Raw genomic sequence first — 19,253 nt, forward strand, 5'->3', positions numbered from 1 at the left:
CCTGAGCCTGGGTGCACACCCTAAATCTTACTCCTATTGCCCACCCACCCGCTCCACTGGGGAGCTGACAGAGAGGAATCAGACCACAGGTGAGGAGCAGGAGGTGATGTCTGGTAATCAGGGTCACAGCAGGAGGCTGAACTCCATAGCTCCCAAGATGGGTTGCACCAGGCTTTGGGGGACTGAGGTGGGAGCCTCAGAGCCATAAAGCCCATCCCAAAGCTGGAGCCTGGCTTCTGGGGATGAGAAGGACAGCCAACAGGGCTCCCAGCCGCTTTGGCCCCCGGGGGTGTCAGGGGCCCAAGCCTCCTCTTGGGTGGGATCCTACAGCAGGTCTTAAGGCAGCATCCCTACCTTGGACTCAGTCACAAGGGAGCTGATCAGACCCAGAAAACTACATTGAATCCCCATCTTTCCCTGGGGCTTCCATAACTGAGTACCACAAACCAGGTGGCTTCAAACATCAGAAGTTTATTCTCTGGCTGTTCTGGAGGCTAGAAGTCCAAGATTAAGGTGTAGGCAGCGTTGCTCCCTCTGGGGGCTCCGAGGGAGACTGCCCCAGGCTGCTCCCCTGGCTGCTTCTAGTCGCTGCCAGCAGTCTGTGGCTTGCGGCCATGTCACCCCACCTCTGCCCCCGCTGTCAAGTGGCTTTCTCTGTATGTCTCTACATCCTCTTCTTGCAAGGACACCAGTCATATTGGATTTAGGGCCCACGCTGTACTCCAGTGTGACCTCATTCTAGCTAATCATACCTGCAAAGACCCTGTTTCCAAATAAGCTCAACTTGGGAGGTTCCCAGTGGATGTGAATCTGGAGGGGACCCTATTCAACCCAGAATGACTCCCTTCCTGTTCATCCAGCCTGTGAAGGGCCTGTCACATGAGTGAGGAGGACCGGGTCCCCGTCGCCCGGCTGCCGCCCTCCCTGGAGGCCGTGGCCGTGCCAGGTCCCCGGCGGAGCAACCCCTCCTGCACCTTGCTCCTGAACTCGGCAGACACGAAGTAATAGATGAAGGGGTCCACACAGCTGTTGAGGGTGCTGAGCGCCAGGCTGGGCACGTAGGCGGCGTACAGGTCCCCCCAGGCGTCAGGGCCAGGGTTTGAGAAGTGCAACAGCAGCAGCACGTTGCTGGGCGCGAAGAGGGCCACGGCGGAGACCAGCACCAGCGCGGTCAGCCGCAGCGCGTGGCCGTACCGCCGGCCCCCAGCCGCCAGCGTGCGTAGAGTGGCCCCGTAGCTCAGCACCATGGCCAGCAGCGGCAGGAAGCAGCCGAACCCCGCCAGGCAGATGAAGGCGGGCCGCCAGTAGGAGGCCTGGGCACCGGTGGGCAGCACGTCGTGACATAGCACGTGGTCAGAGCGTGACAGCCGGAAGGTCTGCTGCTGCAGCGCCAGGGGCATCGCCAGGGCAGCCGCCGCCAGCCAGGCTGTGACGCAGAGCCCACTGGCCAGGCGCTGGCCTCGCAGGGTGCGGGCCCGCAGCGGGTGCACCACAGCTAGGTAGCGGTCCAGGCTGACAGCGGCCAGCAGCAACAGGGAGCCGTACAGGTGGCCGTAGAGTGCGGCCGTGTCCAGGCGGCAGGCGGCCTCGCCGAAGGGCCAGCGCTGGCCCCGCAGGTGGTAGGCAATCCGTGGCGGCAGCGCCAGCGCCAGCAGCAGGTCAGCGGCCGCCAGGTTCATCAGCAGCATGGTGGAGGGCAGTCGGGGCACCTGCGTGGCCAGCACCCACAGCGCCAGGCCGTTGGCGGGCAGCCCCACTGCCAGGGCCAGCCCATAGAGCGCAGGCACCAGCCTCGTGGGCACCCAGCCCAGCAGCAGGGCCCGAGAGTTGGGAGGGAGCTCCAGGGTGTTGCTGTCATTGGCACAGGGCTGGCCGGGGAAGCTGCGGGGGTGGGGCCTCTGTGTGATGTCTGTGGGGAGAGCGATCCAGAGGGAAGGGGATAGAAGCATCACCACCCCTAACCCCCACCCACCGATCCCTCATCTGGTTTCCCGACTGGATGGTGCTACCTCCTGAGAAACTGGAGTGGGCCCCAGTTCTCAGGAGCCCCCGGGACAGAGCTGGACACAGACAACCCCAGCCCCTGTGGACTCCAGGCTGGGCTGGAAGACCCCCCCCCACCCCCAGTTCGCTGTCTTTGCTGGCTCTGGGCGACCTCCCTCTCAGTCCCAAGGCAGGGCCCGAGGTCACTCACCATCGCCTTCTGCTGCGCTCCCCGTGTCCTCAAAGCCGATGGGGGTCAGGGTGTCACCCAGGCTGAACCCCAGGGCCAGAGGCCACAGCAGCAAGAGTACCCACATGTTGGTGGAGCTGGGTGCTCGCTGCTCTGGGCTGTGGCCGGCTGACCTCGGTCTTCCTGCCTGGCTGGACCCCCACCCCCAACTTCCTGAGTGCCCGTGGAGGAGTTAACAGGGCCGTGTGAGATAAGCCAGCCCCTGTCCTCACGAGTGGGTGGGCGGCCCCAGGCCTGGCCTAAGGAGATCGGGCAGCTGGGGTCACTCCGGCTCTAGGTGCTCAGCCAGTGAGATGGAACCTCCAGCCCCGGCCCAGCCCAGGAAGCCCCCGGGGGCCAAGTGGCCACTTCTTGCTGGCCAGTCACATCTCGGTTCCAGCCCTCTGGAACCACGTCCCTCCCTTTCTTGGAACCAGCCCTCTGCACGACATCCCTACCCCCCAATCAAGAGCTCTTGGCCCCTCCTGAAGCCCTCTCCTCCCAAATCCACACCCCCGGCTCTGGAAGGCAGGACACCAGGTCAGAGGTCAGAAGAGGGGAGTGGACCCCCCGTAAATGCCCCTGGCCCTCTGTGGGGGCTGCCGGACGTCATGCTGCTTAACGCAACACAAGCCCTCAGGTAGATGCAGAGGAAGATGGAGAGAGCAGAAAGCCTGGTGAGCCTGGGGTCTGCTGAGGATTGAGGAGGTTTTGGTCTTCAGCCAGAGCCCCCAGTGCTGACCACGTACTGTCCTGGGGGTCTTAGGGGAGCCCAGCGGCGGCTATCTCTGGGAGGGAACTGCTTCCTCTTCTCAAAGCCCCTTCTTTTCCTGTCCTGGGCCCACCCTCCACCTGGGGTCCCAGGTGTGACCAGGGGCTACGGCCGTGCCTGAGCTGGAGGGAGGCAGCCAGCTAGGCCAGAGAGCACCCCGAGCTCCCTTTCCTTCAGGCCTTCACCCCAGAGACCTCTCCATGTCCCACCCAGAGGGGAAGGTGCTCCTCTCTCCTGAATGAGATCCCCCTCCAGACCTCAGAAGGAGCTATCCCATCCTACCCTGGGGCGGGCCCGCCCTAGGGGTTCTTGGTTTCTGTGTGGTCAGGGCTGGGCCACAGTGGTGGGGCAAGGTCGGGGAGCAGGGGCATCCTGTGGGAACCGTGGGGAGGAAAGAAGAACTCGGGGTTGGAGAGGGGATTGGATGAGACGGTGTCCTGGTATGGCAAGCCCTAATCTAGCCACACAGCTGGGGACACGGGGACCAGCCAGGAAATGACCAAGCAGTCCATGATAGAGTCAGTTCAGCTGGAGGCTGAGATGCCGAGGTCCTTGCCCCCAGCCCCAGGGTTGGGGGGGCAGATACTGAGGCTTGGGGAGCTTCAGCGGGAGCAGGGGTCACAGCCAGGAGCCTCTCCCTCATTTCTGAGCAGTTTCCTCCAACACCAGTAACACATTCAGCCCCATGCCTGCGTCTCACAGCACACGTGACCAGTGATGATGGGGACACTCTCACCGCACAGGAAAGTGGGGACGGGGACCCCCTGCCGCCCCTCCAGGAGAGAGCAGGAAGCCTGCTCAGGGGAAGCTGGGGGCGGCGGGGGCAGCTCTTCCCCGCCCTGAGGAGGGTGGCTTGACTCAGGAGTTCTGTGTCTAGAAATTTATGGCAGATACACACGCACAGGAAGACGCCTGTGCCGGGAAATTTCCAGCAGTGGGGGCGGGTGTAGGAGGTGCCCATAAATAACTCCCCCTCCCCCACTAGTCACCATGGAAACAGTCCTGTCCCACAGGAGAGGGCCCCCACACACAGTATGTGATGGTTCAGGGCGGCTGTCCCAGAAAAACGACAAGCCACATGGAGGCACCCCCTGGGGGATGCTGGGGGCCGGCTGCCTTCAGAGAGACCTGGGGGCCTGCTTTTCTCTGTGTGCTTTTTTGTACTATTGGAACTTTGTGCACTGTGCATCACTTCCCATAAAAACTTAATTTTTATGCTTAAAATTTTATGCTTAAAAAAAGGCATAGTAGTGGCTGTAAAAGGAAGGAAATTCTGACACAGGCTACAACATGGATGGGCTTCATTCAAAGACACTGTGCTGAGTGAAGTAAGCCAGTCACGAAAGGACAAATGTTGCATATTGCTGATGTTCAGTCACTCAGTCATGTTTGACTCTGATCCCACGGACTGCAGATCGCCAGGCATCCCTGTCCTTCATTATGTCCCGGAGTTTGCCCAAACTCATGTAGAGTTGATGACATCATCCAACCATCTCATCCTCTGTCGCCCCCTTTTCCTCCCACCCTCAATCTTTCCCAGCATCAGGGTCTTTTCCAATGAATCAGCTCTTTGCATCAGGTGGTCAAAGTATGCATGCGTGTGTGCTAAGTCGCTTCAGTCGTGTCTGATTCTTTGTGACCCCGTGGCCTGTAGCCCACCAGGCTCCTTTCTGTCCGTGGGATTTCCCAAGCAAGAATCCTAGAGTGGGTTACCAAGCCCTTCTCCAGGGGATCTTCCCGACCCAGGGATCAAACCTGCATCTCTTAGGTCTCCGGCATTGGCAGGCAGGTTCTTTACCAATAGTGCCACCTGGGAAGCCTGGCCAAAGTATATGATTCCACTTATATCAAGTCCTTAGTGGCCACATTCAGAGACACAGAAGACTAGACTAGTTGGGTACCAGGGCTGGGAGAGGGTGGATGGGGAGTGAGTGTGTAACTGAGGACAGGATTTCAGTGTGGGAAGATGAGGAAATTCTGGAGATGGTCGGTGGGCACGGTTCTACAGCCACATGGATGTGCTTTCTTCCCTCCCTCCCTCGGTTCCTTCATTCCTTGCCAAGCCACAGGGCTTGCAGGATCTTAGTTCCCCAACCAGAGATCAAAACTGCACGTGCACCTCAGTGAGAGGGTGGAGTCCTAACCACTGGGATCCAGGGAATTCCCAGTGTGTGTGGACTTTTTACCACTGAACTGTACACTTAAAATGGTCACGTGATACATTGTGGCACAGGTACTTTACTACAACAGTGAGAAGAGTGGCAAACAGACCTCAGCCAGCAGCTAGTCCTCAATTCCTTGTCCTTCAGCCTCACCTCCCCTCAGCAGAAGGGGGTCGTGGGGATGTTTCGGGGACAGGTGAGTGAGAGGAAGGGTGGGCCGGGGGGGAGCTGTAGAAGCAGGGAGGGTGGCTTTGAAGGGCCGGAGCAGGGGGAGACCTGCAGCCCCTCCCACCTGGGGCTTCTGGACCTGGTGTTCCAAGTGGGTGGGTGGGTGGGTGCAGAAGGTTCACAGCAAACACTGCAGTCTTCAAATTATGTTCCGCATGTACCACACTCAGAGGAGACGTCTCACTCCTACCATGTGAAAACTGAGGTGGGAATGAATATTCTAGAAAATACTCCGCAGACAGGGCTACACCCTAAGGGAACAAACCCAGGCGCACGCCCTGTGGTCAGATCAGCTCCCCTGGCAGCAAGAGGTCACCCCAAGATGTGCTCACAGGAAATGACTGACTGAACCTCACAGCTTTAGGTATTTAGTTTTTAACTTTAATGTGCAAATAAATAGAAAAGGAAAACTACATTCAAAACAGCTGCAAAGGAAGTACAAGCCCCAGAACATAAATTTCTTCAAAAATGGAAGAGATGCTCCCTAGAAGCATGCAGGGCAGGGGCTCGGTGGGGTCTGGCCTGCACCCCAGGCCTGGGTGCAGCTACAGGTGGGGGGCTGCGGGCTCCTGAGGAGGACGGCTGCTGGGAGGGTCTGGGTCAGGAATTCTGGTGGATGTCCTTCTTATAAAACAAGGATGCGTACAAAGTGCGTGAATTACACTTGAGAAAACACGGGCGAGGAGACACCCGGGCAGGACGGGTTGGCCTGGAAATTGCCCGGGGCTGGAGTCTAAGGCCTCGCAAACCTAGAGTTCCACAGGTAACTTCTAGAATTTCCGGAACCTTGGGTCTGGCACAGCTCAGCTGCAGGAAGGCGAGTGCTGCGGCTGGAGGCGGCGGCTGCACAGGGGTGCTACCGGGCTCGTGTGTCGGGGGAGCCCACCCGTGTCTGATGATGCCAGGGGCCTGGCCAGAGCTGTCTCATGGTTCAAAGGGCTGGTCCCTGGCCCGAACTACTTGGCATTCTTGGCACAGAAAGCCCTCCGCCCCCCACACCTGTGCCCACTCCAGGGTGGCGGCTGCAGGAATGGAGGCGCTGGGGTGGGTGGGCGGAATTCAACAAGGAAGGCAGTTACCCCCAGAGAAGCTGTGGCACTTGGCCGCTGTAGAAGTTACAACCACTATGAGCATAGAGGAATAAATAGGTGTGTGCATATATATACTTCTAGAATGTCCATCTTCGGTACACAAGTGCACCCCAGGCCCTCCCAGGGAGGGGGCACTCGAGCTCAGCGGACGCGCCAGGGGGGCCCCTCCCCATAGGGCACAGAGCGCAGCTGTTGGATCAATACAGGGTTTGAGCCTCTTTCCCAGAGGAGGGTCTTCCGGGCAGTCCTGGCACCGCCCACCCAACTCCACATCTGGGCATCCAAGGGGACCCCAAGAGCTGAGAGGGCTCATCTCATTTTCAAAGCCGTCAGTGCAGGTGTCCAGCTTGGGGAATGTTTCTAGAAGCTCTCACAACCCCTCGGGAAGGACACGCTTTTCAAGCAAGTCCACCCAGGCCTGACTCCTCAGGTGCCCAGGGGTTCTCAAAGGCTGCTCCCTCCCAAACGTGAGGCCTGGCGCGGCTCTTTGCCGACTTTCACCACGTGCAGAAAAGGACTGCGGCCCCAGGCCTGGGGGTTTGGCACGCATGACAGGAGTGGCCCCGCAGGCGTGTGAACGTGCTCACTTGTGCCTTGGCCAGTGCACTGATCCTCCCCGCGCCAGCGGGGACCAAACCCCTGGAGTTCAAGTGCGAGGGAGGGCAGGTTTGGCACAGGACGGGCCCAAAGGAAGTGGGGAAGCCAAGAGGGATGACAGCGTGGGGCCAAGAGCTGCCGCCACCCGCCCTTCTCCGGAGCTCAGCCCATAGCAGCAAGGCTGGGGGACGCTCTGCGCCCCTCACGTTGTTCATGAGAACGCCCAAGGGGCGTGCAGGCCCAGGAAGCGCGCACTCTGCGGTGCGCTGCCGAGTGCCCGCGCGGGGGCGTCAAGGCGAGGCCGGGCGGCGGCTGTACTGCACGCGGTAGCGGTTCACGGGCAGCCCGTGCACGCGCACCGTCTCGCAGAGCGTCTTGCAGGGCACCATGTCCTCGTCGTCCTCCCCCATCAGCCAGTCCTGCACCAGACTGGCTGCCTCCACTGTCACGTTGTCCTCCAGCCAGCGGCTGTGCCACTCCGCAAAGTGCTGGTGGTGGCGCAGAAGGACCAGGGGCTGCACCTGCCGGGGTAGGGGAGCAGCGATGAGGACGGCCCAGGCGCCCCAGAGCCAAGCACACACCCCAGAGGGCCGTGGTCAGACCTCAGGGGCCCACACACCCCAGAGGGCCGTGGTCAGACCTCAGGGGCCCACACACCCCAGAGGGCCATGGCTCAGACCTCAGGGGCCCACACACCCCAGAGGGCCGTGGTCAGACCTCAGGGGCCCACACACCCCAGAGGGCCATGGCTCAGACCTCAGGGGCCCACACACCCCAGAGGGCCGTGGTCAGACCTCAGGGGCCCACACACCCCAGAGGGCCATGGCTCAGACCTCAGGGGCCCACACACCCCAGAGGGCCGTGGTCAGACCTCAGGGGCCCACACACCCCAGAGGGCCATGGCTCAGACCTCAGGGGCCCACACACCCCAGAGGGCCGTGGTCAGACCTCAGGGGCCCACACACCCCAGAGGGCCATGGCTCAGACCTCAGGGGCCCACACACCCCAGAGGGCCATGGCTCAGACCTCAAGGGCCCACACACCCTAGAAAGCCATGGCTTAGATCTCAGGGGCCCAGGCACCCCAGAGTGCCATGGAGTGCAACTTGGGGGCCTAGGCACCCCAAAGGGCCATGGGCTGGATCTCAGGGGCCCAGATACCCCCAAACAGCTGTGGGCAGGCCCCAGGTTCCCGGGGCTCGGGCAGAGAAGGACACCTGCTTGGCCCGGCACAGCGTCCCTCGGCGGTACATGTAGTCCTCAGAGTTCACGATGAACAGCATCTTGTGGGTGCTGAGCTTGAAGCGGCAGTCCACGTTGCAGGCGCTTTCCACCCCGACCAGCCGCCTCCAGGAGCTCTTGGCCTCGCCGCGGAGCGCACGCACCTGCTCACACTGCCAGCGGCGGAACTTCTTGAGGTTCCTGGAGGCAAGAGGAGGACCCGCAGGCTAGGAGGTCCCCACAATCCAGAGACAGCGGGAGGACGCCTGACCTCCAGGGCTGGAGAAATGTAAACCGAGGCAACAGAAACCCCCACCCGACCCCTTGGCTCCCGTGAACTCAAACCCAGGCCGCTGGGCGCTGGTGACCGTGGGAGAGGCCCCCGGGGCCCGGGCCCTCTCACCTCTGCAGGAACACGGGCTTCAGGAGGAAGCCCTCGGTGGGCGAGCTGGAGGCGCCCTCCGCTCCCACGTACTGCTCCACGTACCGAGCCAGGTGCTGGAGGGACAGAGGGAGACGGCCCATGGCGTCAGTGGCTCCGGGGCCCTTCATCTGCATCCCTCCCAAAGCTCCAGGCGGACCCGGATGTGTGCTGGAGACCAGAAGATGGCAGTGCCCAGGGCTCAGCTGCGGTGGGGCAGGTATACCCAGGCCGAGGTTCAGATGGTTTATGGAGCTTCACGCTTAAGTGAATAAATCCCTGCTGTACAACTGCTTCACTGTATCTGCCATGTGGTAAGTTCACACGGGGAACGGGAGGCCCCTGACATGGAGAGAGCGGGGTCCGGGGGATGGGTGGACGGGAAGGGAGAGCGGGACACAAGCAGCAGGATGGAAGAGGGAGAGACAGGTAGGAGTTGGGGGTGAGCAGACGGCAGGGCTCACAGGGGCCACTAGGTCCAGGACGGGCACAGCCTGCAGCATCCAAGGGACGCTTCAATGGCTCACCACCCTGTTAAAGCAGGAGGCTGTTCCAGACTCAAACTTAACAAATGCACATTTGCTGGAACTGTCCAAAAGGGAAAGAGTGTGCAGGCCCCCACCCTCGCTTGTTATGGAAAGTGTGTCCCGTGAAGGACGCGGAGGGGCGCTCTGGTGGCTGTGGTGGGCGGCGTCCCCAGCTCTGTGAAGGCAGCTGGAGGCTTCCAGGCCCTGTTTCCCGGCTCAAGGACAGCAAGGGGAAGGTGCGTGTCAGTGTGGGCCAGGAGCGCTTTCTCCTGGTGACGCGGGACACCCAGAGCTCTGAGCTTCAGGCACCAGGTGTGCAGCAGTCACACACCACAGGGTCTGAGTGACTGGGCTGGCCGCGGGTACCGTGGCGATGGCCGGGCACCGGCAGGAGGCGGGAGGAGCCAGGGTTTTGGTAGAGGCCAGATGGGCTCCCACGTGACCCTCCTGCCTGGGACATAGCCCTGGGCTCTGAGGGAACACCTAGAGAGCCCGCCTCCTCTTGGGGCTCCGTGGCCAGTGTTCCGTCAGCACAGAGGCACCCTGTGGACGTTCTGTGGCCTGTGCGTGGCCCGCGTGTGCACAGGCTCCTGGGGTGGGAGCCACAAGATGGATGCTGCCTGTGGCTGCCCTTAGCTCCCAAGGTGTGCGCAGGGCTCAGAGTGCAGGGCCGCAGTCCTCACCTGGACCTCCACAGGGTCCTCCGTCTGGGCTTCCTCGGTGTCCAGGAGCTCAATGGTCATGATCACTTGCCCTTTGCGCTGGAGGAACATCACCTGGGGGAGGGCGGGGGACAAACAGCCTGAAGCTGCGAGAACAGCCCAGGCTGGCACAGGATGAGGTCGAAAGGTCATCAATGCCCCTCGCTTCCCCAGCCTCCAAGCCTCAGCCTTCCCTGAGGGACCACTGCTGGGTGCCCACCTCACCAGCCCTGTGGGGCCTCCGGGGCTGGGGCCACACCCAGAGGTCCTGCGAAAGCCGCACAGGGCGCTGGGCTCCTGTGGGGGGCACGCTCTCCCGCCGGCCGGCCTCGTGTGGGGCTGAGCCGGGCTGGCTGCTCACCTTGAAGCAGTTCTCGTCGGCCATGCACCGTTCGGCCTTCCACTGGTAGCTGGTCTCCCGGGCGGCACGGACACAGCGGGAGGACAGGTTCCCGCCCGCGGCGCCCCGCTTCTTCTCGTTCAGGTAGAGCTCCACCACCTTTAGACAGACGTCGTCGCTCACAAGGTGGTGCAGCTGCGGGCGGAAGAGCTGGCTGGTGCCGGGCGTGAGCCCCCCAGGAGCGGGGAGGCACAGCCCCCGCCTTGCTCAGAGGGGTCGTGGCAAAGTCCACGAGGTAGGGGGTGAAGGTCAGTGTCCAACAGGCTGTGCAGGGCGACCTCCGTGCCAGGTGCGGACCAGACCAAATGAGCCCAGGCTACACAAACCAGACCAGACTAGAGCAAACGAAGTCAAAGCAAACCAGACTAGACCAGGGCAAGCCAGGCCGGAGAAAAGCAGAGCTAACCAAAGCAGACCAGATCACAGCAGACCAGTAAACTCTGCCTGGGCGTGAGAAACGTACAGAAACAGCGTGCCCAAATGGGTGTGGGGATCACTGAAAACCACCGTGACGGCAGATGATTCTCCCTCCCCAACATTCAGTTACACGGCTTCCCTGGTGGCTCAGGGCTAAAGAAGCCGCCTGCCAACACAGGAGACGCAGGTTTGATCCCTGGGTTGGGAAGATCACCTGGAGAAGGAGATGGCAATCCACTCCAGTACTCTTGTCTGGGAAATCCCATGGACAGAGGAGCCTGGTGGGCTACAGTCCATGGGGTCACAAGAGTCAGGCATGACTTAGCGACTGAACTACAGCAACAATGTTCAGTTACAAACATAATCCCTTCAGTACCTATAAACATACTTAACGGACCTATAAACAAACTTCACCTTTAAGTTTATGAAGAGACAAGTCCTGGCAACAGCTGAGCTGCAGGGTCAGACGGAGCTGAGTCGTCTCTCTGCACTGAGCTGCAGCCCAGACAGGCCAGAGACGTATTAACACATCCTTCGCTACTCAAATGTTACTGACTGGAAAAGTTTCAGGATCACTTACATAGCAAATTGCCAGCCACAGGTGTTAGTTCCTGCAAAAATCCCCCAGTCAATAATGAGTTAAAAACGTTTCTAGTGACTGCATCTGAGTGGCAGAGGAATGACGCGATTCTTTCCTCCACTTCTTTCCCACTTTACAGTGAACAGCCTCACTTGACAACCAGGAAACCAAAGTCACGGCAAAAAACAAGAGTGCTCCCCAAAACGGTCCAGGACCACACTGGACTAGCCCGGGGCTTTGCTGTTTATATTATGTGACCAATTTCCTCTTGCTGTCGTTCAGCTGTGGGCGATGCTGAGGCACATCACCGCCAGTCCCCTCAGAAGAGAGCTAAGGCTCTTTACAGGTTGCTAAACTCCCCTCACGAAAGGTCTGTCAACAGGAGCGCCAACATCTCCTCGCACACACGCGTGTGCACGGCAGCACTGGTCACCACCGCCGAAAGGTAGACGCAACCCTAGTGTCCACTAATGGATGAATGGGAGCGCAGAATGCACTCCATCCACATTATGAAATGCCATTTGGGCATAAAAACGAAGAACGCACTGGGACTTCCCTGGTCCAGTGGTTAACAATCTGCCTTGCAATGCAGGGGACGTGGGTTTGATCCCTTGTCGGGGAACTAAGATCACACGTGCCTCAAAGCAACTGAGCCCACGCAACACAACTAGGGAGTCCCGGAGACTCGGTGAAGATCCTGTGTGCCACAACTACGACCCAACGTAGCCAAATTAACATGTATTCAAAAAAAGGACCGCCACGTGCTACAACGCGGATGAATCTTGAAAACACAATGCCAAGAGCGAGCAGCTAGATGCCAGAGGCCACCCTGTTGCCCGAGTCCGTCTACGTGAAATGTCCAAACAGGCACATCCGCAGAGAGAAAAGGGCTGGGAGAGGAAGGGTGGGGAGTGACTGCCAGTGGGGACGGGGTTTCCTTGGGGGACTACGGGAATGTTCTAGAACTAGGCAGGTAACAATTGCACACTATAAATGTACTAAGTTCCACTGAAAGATTCACTTAAGAATGGTGAATTTTACATTACATGAACTCTACCTTAACTGAAAGTGAAGAAAAGCTGCCAACCACGGGGCCAACCGCAGCACAGGAGTGAAGGAAAGGGCCCGGCGCGGCTGCCCGCTCACCTGCCGGGCGATGCTCTGCACCAGCTTGTCCATGGTGAAGCCCACGTAGGCGTGGATGGTGAACATCTCGCGCAGCGTGTCCTCATACTGCGTGGGGTCGATGCTGCCCTCCAGCAGGCTCCGCACCATGTCCAGGAAGGCCGGGTAGTACTCTTCCAGCTCCACTTCACCTGCGGGCGGCACCCTGGTCACAGCTGCCGCAGGGAAGGCTGCGGGGTTCACACGCGCGGCTCCCGCCCCAGGCTCCCTCAGGGCAGGCGTCTCCCCTCCCGGCGCCCAGGGGGCAGGCCCTGGGGCTCACTCGGCTGCTTCAGCCGCAGCTCCATGGCGGGGTCGTTGCCCTTCTCACGGCGGCCCTCGCACAGCAGCTTCTCCCTCTCCTTCTCCGTGCGGTACTCCAGGAGCTGCTTCTGCGCCTGGCGGTAGATCTTCAGCAGCCTGGAGCACAGGGTCTGATGGAGGCGCAGGAAGAAGTACCAGTTGTTGTTGGCGAAGAAAAGGCTGTAGACGTCGTCCAGGGGCTTGTGCTGCGGTGGCTGCGGCTCCGGGGCCGGCGCCTCGCCCGCGGCCCCCTTCTCCTCTGGGGGGCTGCTCTGCGGCCCAGGCGCCGGCTTCTTCCGGTCGCCGCCAGGGTCTGCAGCCTGCCCCTGGGGGCTGGCCCGGCCCTCGTCGGCAGAGTCCTCAGATGCACCCAGGTCCAGCTGCTGGGAGAAGAAGAGGCTGGGCACGAACTGGTGCACCAGCTGGTGGATGGTGCCCTGGTCCTCCTTCTGGATGGCTGGCTGCCGCTTCACGTAGTAGCTGATGAGGGCGGCCGCGTCCTCCAGGATCTGCCTGTCCTCGTACACGAAGATGAGGTGCGGCTCACTGGAGGGGGCACTGCGGCCCTCCGAGTGCTGCTCCTGGTGCTGGGGAGACAGGGCAGCCACTGGAACAGGAGTGACCCGCGCGGAGAACCCCAACTCTGGGGCCAAAAGGAGGCCACACTCCCTCCACCAAGGCCTCCAACGGTGCCGAGAGACTGGGGGAATGCGGGCAGCGCTGTCTGGGCATGCAGTTCCAGCTGCCCCAGGCTGCCTGGGGGTGACGAAGGCCCAGTGCAGCACGGGCCTCTGCCACCGTCATGCATTCACACTCAGCCAGACCCTGCAAGGCTGTGAGTGCTCCCGCTCCAGTTCCACCCCCTCCAGCCTTGCCCGCCTGGCTGACACCACCCTCACGTCTCCTGCCACAGTCCATTCCCCACCTGCCATGAGCCCTCCACGGTGTTCCCATTACCTGGCACTAGCACGGGCCACCCACCTGCTCGTCCCTGTCTACCAGCCCACTCTACAACTCCCCACACGGAGTCTAGAGCCACACAGGAGCTCCATCAGCCCAAGCTGCCCCCTTCCTCCACCCTTGCACATGACTCAGAAGAGGACCCTGGCCCTGGCACGCCACCCCACACTCCTCTGATGCTGTGGGGGTGCTGAGCTTGTCCTGCTGTGCACAAGACCTTCACACGCGCCTTGGATCTTTCTCCCTGGAAAACCTCATCCTTGGGCTCACCCTCCCCTGCTACCTTTACCCAGTCAACAACTCTCCTCCCAACGAGCCCGAACACCCTCAGTACCCCGCAGCCTTGCATAGGCTGCCCCACATTGTACTCTCTCCTGGTGACGCTGGTCCCCTGCATGAGTCAACAGAGGCAGACACACCAGGTTCCAGGAAGAAGTGAGCGTGTGCGCTGTCCCTGTGAGCGGGGAGCTCCCGAGGTCAGGACAAGCCCTCCCTGGCGCTCTCAACAGTGGCCCTGAGGGGTTCCCCAGACTCCCCTGGAACGAGGGCCCGAAGGGAAAGAGGGGCAGGGCCTCTCAGGCTGCCCCCTGGCCAGGGGCTTCACTTTCTGGGAAGGGCAAGTCATGTGCTCCCGTCTCCACTGTGGAATCTGCAGTGTCCAGAGGCCTCCTTCCCTCCTCGCTGGAGGGACGGGCGGCGTCTGAGTGGGTCCCAGCAGGCAGAGGCGGGGTGCGGGCACTGCAGCTCAGTCCTGCTCCCGGCTCTTTAGCGTGGCCTTCCTCCTACTACTTTCTGAGTCCCCACCTTGTGTATGTCACAAACGCCCTTCAGAATCTTCCAGGCAAGGGTCGGAGCTCGTAACCAGACTGTCCTCCGTGAGCCACGCAACAGGAGAAGGGTCTCCTGCCCTAAGCAGCAAGGCGCCGCACACACAAGCTCACTAGGCCCCGGCCCTTCTCCCTCAGACCCCAGGGAAGGCCCTGCAGGACTCTGCTGGTGGCAGCAGGGCAGAAGCGGCTGCACCCCCGACTCTGGGGTCGGGGTGGGGGTCTCAGGCCTCAAGCATCTGCAGCCTGAAGCGCAGAGGCCAGATCACAGAGTGGACCTTGGGGCTGAGTGGTGGGCACTGAGCGGGGCAGGGAGGCAGGAGGGAAGGTGGTCTGGGGCCAGCTCGCTCAGTGGTCTCTGCAGCCGTGTGGAGGAACACGAGCTCTGGGCAGGGTGAGCCTCCTAGCGGGGCCGCTCGAGGGCCTGGAGGTAAGACAAGCCCCACCGCTTGCTGCTCAGGACTATGTGTGGCAGAGAGGGGGGGAAGTGGCCCTGGCCAGCGGGGCACTCGGTCAGTGGCGCTGCTCCCTGACCCGGGCTCCGCCACCGAGCAGCAGCACCCCCTTCCCTGACAGCCAACGCCCAGTGAGCCGCCCCCACCAGGATTCCTGCCTCGGGCTCCCGCTAGTAATGCTCTCCCCACAGGCATTGTTCAAAGCCCAGCTCCTCAAGCCGAGGGCCTGGCCGGCCTCACTTCAGGCCCCGTGAGCCGGACCACACCAAAGCCTGGCAGGGCACTAAGAGGGCAGCGTGGTGGCGGCAGGTGGCGCCCTCGCCTGCTGCGGCCAGCCTGGGCAAGGGGCCAGCTCCGGTGCCTTAGTTTCCTCACTGCTAAAACTGGGACAGTAACAGTACTACACAGTAAGACCGGCAAGCACGGGTTAGATGGGACCTTCCTCCCAAAGACCGTAACACTCCGAGGCCCAGGGCGAGCAGCAGCACAGGAAAGCTGCCAGCCCCAGTGAGCTGAAGGAAGGTGCGTCGAGGCGCGGGGAGCTGAGGAGTCAGCCCTCTGCTGACAACGGCAGGGCACCTTCCTGGGTCGGCCCGGGGCCAAGGGGACACCCCTCCCATCCCCACGCAGCCCTGAGAGGGCAACGGAGGCCGGGAGGGCCAGACCCGGCTGAGGGGGCCTCACCTCGTCATAGACGCTCTCGATCTCATTGAGCAGGCTCTTGGAGCGAAGCGCCTTGGTGTCGTTCTGCTTGAAGTTCACGGCCTGGTGGTCCAGGGACTTGAGGTACGCTTTCTCATACTGCTCCCGCCAGATCTTGTTGAAGCCCTGCTGGGCCTCCCGCCACTCCTCCTCCTTGGCCTTCAGCCTGTGGGGGCAAGCAGGCTCATTCCACCCCAGACCCACGGACCCGTTCCAGGCCCGGACGGCCTGCTGCAGGCACGGGGGTAGGCTCTGTGCTGGATGGAGGGCGGTGGGAGCGGCTGGCGGCCTCGCTGCAGCCGGCTTTACGGACGCTCAAACGCCACTGCCCTGCAGCCCCCCCGTCCCGGCCCGCGGCACTGACTGCGCTCCGTGCGGCTGCTGCGCTCCCGGTGGATGGGACTGTCGGGCTGCTCACGACTGGGGCCCCAGCACTGGGCGTACAACCAGCCCAGGGCAGCCACTTAACCAATAACTGTTCACAGCACAGGGAGGGCGCCAAAATGTGTGATTAAACAAAAGGCAAGCCGTGATACAGGACAGTCCCATTTGTGCTTTAAGATAATTACTCTTCATGTTTAGGCATGATCACGTGCAGAGTGGAATTTTTGAGGACACAAATAATCACTAACGGCTGTACTTTTGTCTTGGGGATGGAAAAGGGAGAGAAAGGAAGACCAAAAAACACAACCAGCCAGCCTGAGTCCCCAAGGCCCCCCTCAGATTACACCTGGGACAAACAGCAGTAATGAGCCCCTGGGTGGTGCAGTCAGAAGCGTGAGGGCACCTTTTTAGGACAACGGGGACAGCGGTGACAGGGTTCTTCTTGAGGCTCTCGATGATCTCTGGGGCTTTGTCGCCGTAAATGCGGTGGATAGCGCGGCGCTGGATCACTTCCGATGTGCCCCCCAGACAGTCGTCCAACCGGAACTTCTCCTGGTCTTCCGGCGCCATGCGGGACAGCTTCTTCTGGACGCTCTCCAACACCCGGATTGTGGCCAGGTTGGTCTCCAGGACAACGTCTAACTATGGACAGGAAGGCAGAAAGAGGTCAGTGGGTCAGCTCATCCCCCAGGGATGAGCCCGGGCCAGCAGAAGGGATGCTGGGACAGAGGCTGGGAAGGGGTGATGGATGCAGGCCCGGGGGACTGGGGCAAGCATGGCTGGTTATAGGTCCGGGCCCTGGTGCTACCTGGACCTCCCCACTGGTAGACCCATCTGAGGAGGGGGACAGGCCCTGGCCTGGCCCTCTTCACAGGCATCGAACGCACGTTACCCTCATCACTGAGGAAGGGAGGCACAGTACACAAAGCCTGCAGGAGACTCCCCAGATCACGTGCGGGGGAGGGGGAGCCGTCCCCAGAGCTACAGCCACGTGACTGCTTCCATTTAGGGCAGAGTGAACCAGGTGGAGCACAGGATGGCCGCTGCTGAGATCTAGGAGGGGCTGTACAGGAGCAGCGTGACAGATCCGACTGGTGGGGGACCTGTTTGGGGTCTTGGCTGGTGGTGGGCACACGGGCCTCCACAGGGGAGAGAATCCAGAGCTAGACACACACGCACAAGACAAACACTTAGGCACAAGATCCTCCCCGCCCTCCCCACATACACACGGATACAAGTGCAACTGGGGACACGTGAGTAAGGTCACGGGCGGGGTCAAGGTCCACACCCCGGCTGTGACACTGCCTCAGAGATTTACAAGCTGCTCCCACTGGGGCAAAGGTACCTGGAGCACTCTGTTATTTTTTAAGCTGCATGTGAATCTACAATGGTCTCAGTAAAAAATTTCTGTTACAAAATTAAGTGACCCTAACTGTAGTTAATGAAATACACACACACTTTAAAAAAAGAAAGAAAAAGCAGCATCGCGGAGCCAGCCTGAGGGGCAGCAAGGCAGAGAAGGGAGGCTTTTGGGAGCTGCCCACTGCTGGAAGGCACTGGACTCGCCGCCACCCCAGAGGAGAATGGACGGCTTCAGGAGGATCAGGATGCATCCCGTGGTGGAGGCACACAGAGAGGGCCGAGCAGGGGCCCCGGGGGCCGCAGTGCCACACCCACCTCGAAGCGCTCATCCTCACAGCGGTGCAGCTGCTCCTCGTAGGGCGTCTTCTTGGAGCTGACGAAGGTGGAGTCCTCAGACCAGGAGGGGAAGGACACCCAGGTGTCATTCAGCACCTGCGCCAAGAGGAAACGCCGTGGCTGGAGAGGCAGGGGCCCCGTGGCCAGAGGGCTTTATTGTGTGGTCCAGCGTAGAAGAGCCAAGGATAAGGAACAATCCTGATTCTACAGGAAACTACGTTGATCCCTGGGTTGGGAAGATCCCCTGGAGAAGGGAAAGGCTACCCACTCCAGTATTCTGGCCTGGAGAATTCCATGCACTATACTGTCTATGGGGTCGCAAGAGCGGGACACGACTGAGCGACTTTCACTTCAGTTCACTAATTCTGTTGTTGTTTTAGCTGCTAAGTTGTGTCTGACTCTTTTGTGACCCCATGGACTATAGCCCGCCAGGATCTTCTCTGTCCATGGGATTTGCCAGGCAAGAATACTGGAGTGGATTTCCATTTCCTCCTCCAGGGGATCTTCTTGGCCCAGGGATCGAACTCGTGTCTCCTGCGTTGGCAGGCGGATTCTTTACCATTGAACCACCAGGGAAGAGCAAATCATACTAATGGTAACATTAATTTAAAAGTGGTTTTAAGAGAAAACGTGACTTTGATCACATGAACAAAATCTTGCTACTTCGGGGTTGGGAAACTTTGTCTATAAAGGGCTACGTAGCAAATATTTTGGGTTGTGCAGGTCACTGGGTCTGTTGGGTCTACAGGAGAATAGCCTTTTATTGTGCTTCATAGATGTCACCTTTTTGAAAGACAGTGTGAAGGTCTGAAGCGACCCTGCACTGAGGGCGTCCGTCAGGGCCACTTTCAAGAGTGTCTGCTCACTTTGTGTCCCCGTGCCACATCTCAGTGACTCGCACAGTACTGCAGACTCTTCTCATCGTTACTGCCCTTGTCACAGGGGCCAGCGATCAGCAACTCACCAAAGGCTCGGAGGGTCAGTGTGTTTAGTGACATAAGGTGCTTCAAATCAAGTATATACTGTTGTTGTTTTTCAATATAACACTATGCTTTGGAACTGTGGTGTTGGAGAAGACTCTTCAGAGTCCCTTGGACTCCAAGGAGATCCAACCAGTCCATTCTGAAGGAGATCAGTCCCTGGTGTTCATTGGAAGGACTGATGCTGAAGCTGAAACTCCAATACTTTGGCCACCTGATGCGGAGGGCTGACTCATATGAAAAGACCCTGATGCTGGGAAAGATTGAGGGCAGGAGGAGAAGGGGATGACAGAGGATGAGATGGTTGGATGGCATCACCAACTCAATGGACACGAGTTTGGGCAAACTCCAGGAGTTGGTGATGGACAGGGAGGCCTGGCGTGCTGCGGTTCATGGGGTCGCAAAGAGTCGGACACAACTGAGTGACTGAACTGAACTGATAGCACGCTTAA

At 60.3% G+C, this 19,253-nt stretch overlaps 2 protein-coding genes across 4 annotated transcripts in view; both read right to left on the reverse strand.

The window, feature by feature from the left end:
• Positions 1–455: 455 nt before the first annotated feature.
• On the reverse strand, positions 456–2,579 carry F2RL3 (F2R like thrombin or trypsin receptor 3). The gene is made up of 2 exons (XM_019963563.2): positions 2,195–2,579; positions 456–1,909 (listed from the first exon to the last, which is right to left on the reverse strand). Exons 1-2 carry the CDS (start codon positions 2,298–2,300, stop codon positions 876–878), a joined length of 1,140 nt encoding a protein of 379 aa, XP_019819122.2. The 5' UTR covers positions 2,301–2,579; the 3' UTR covers positions 456–875.
• Positions 2,580–5,733: 3,154 nt separating this feature from the next.
• SIN3B (SIN3 transcription regulator family member B) overlaps positions 5,734–19,253 on the reverse strand; it is a 44,064-nt gene continuing 30,544 nt past the window's right edge. For 2 of the 3 annotated variants that reach the window (XM_070792584.1, XM_019963921.2), the window contains exons 10-19: positions 17,801–17,917; positions 16,527–16,765; positions 15,722–15,905; positions 12,776–13,382; positions 12,475–12,644; positions 10,293–10,466; positions 9,914–10,006; positions 8,686–8,780; positions 8,279–8,483; positions 5,734–7,583 (exon numbers count right to left, since the gene is read on the reverse strand). In XM_070792584.1, coding sequence (XP_070648685.1) covers positions 7,353–7,583; positions 8,279–8,483; positions 8,686–8,780; positions 9,914–10,006; positions 10,293–10,466; positions 12,475–12,644; positions 12,776–13,382; positions 15,722–15,905; positions 16,527–16,765; positions 17,801–17,917 — 2,115 coding nt within the window. In that variant the 3' untranslated portion in view covers positions 5,734–7,352. The other variant, XM_070792585.1, reaches the window with a different exon arrangement.

This window comes from Bos indicus, chromosome 7, assembly GCF_029378745.1.
Source record: "Bos indicus isolate NIAB-ARS_2022 breed Sahiwal x Tharparkar chromosome 7, NIAB-ARS_B.indTharparkar_mat_pri_1.0, whole genome shotgun sequence".
In the NCBI taxonomy this organism is placed as follows: domain Eukaryota; kingdom Metazoa; phylum Chordata; class Mammalia; order Artiodactyla; family Bovidae; genus Bos; species Bos indicus.

Coding starts and splice junctions, on each gene's coding strand:
- F2RL3 (XM_019963563.2), bottom strand. CDS start 2,300: ATGTGGGTACTCTTGCTGCTGTGGCCTCTGGCCCTGGGGTTCAGCCTG. Junction 1,910..2,194: donor GAGCGCAGCAGAAGGCGATG/GTGAGTGACCTC, acceptor CTCTCCCCACAG/ACATCACACAGAGGCCCCAC.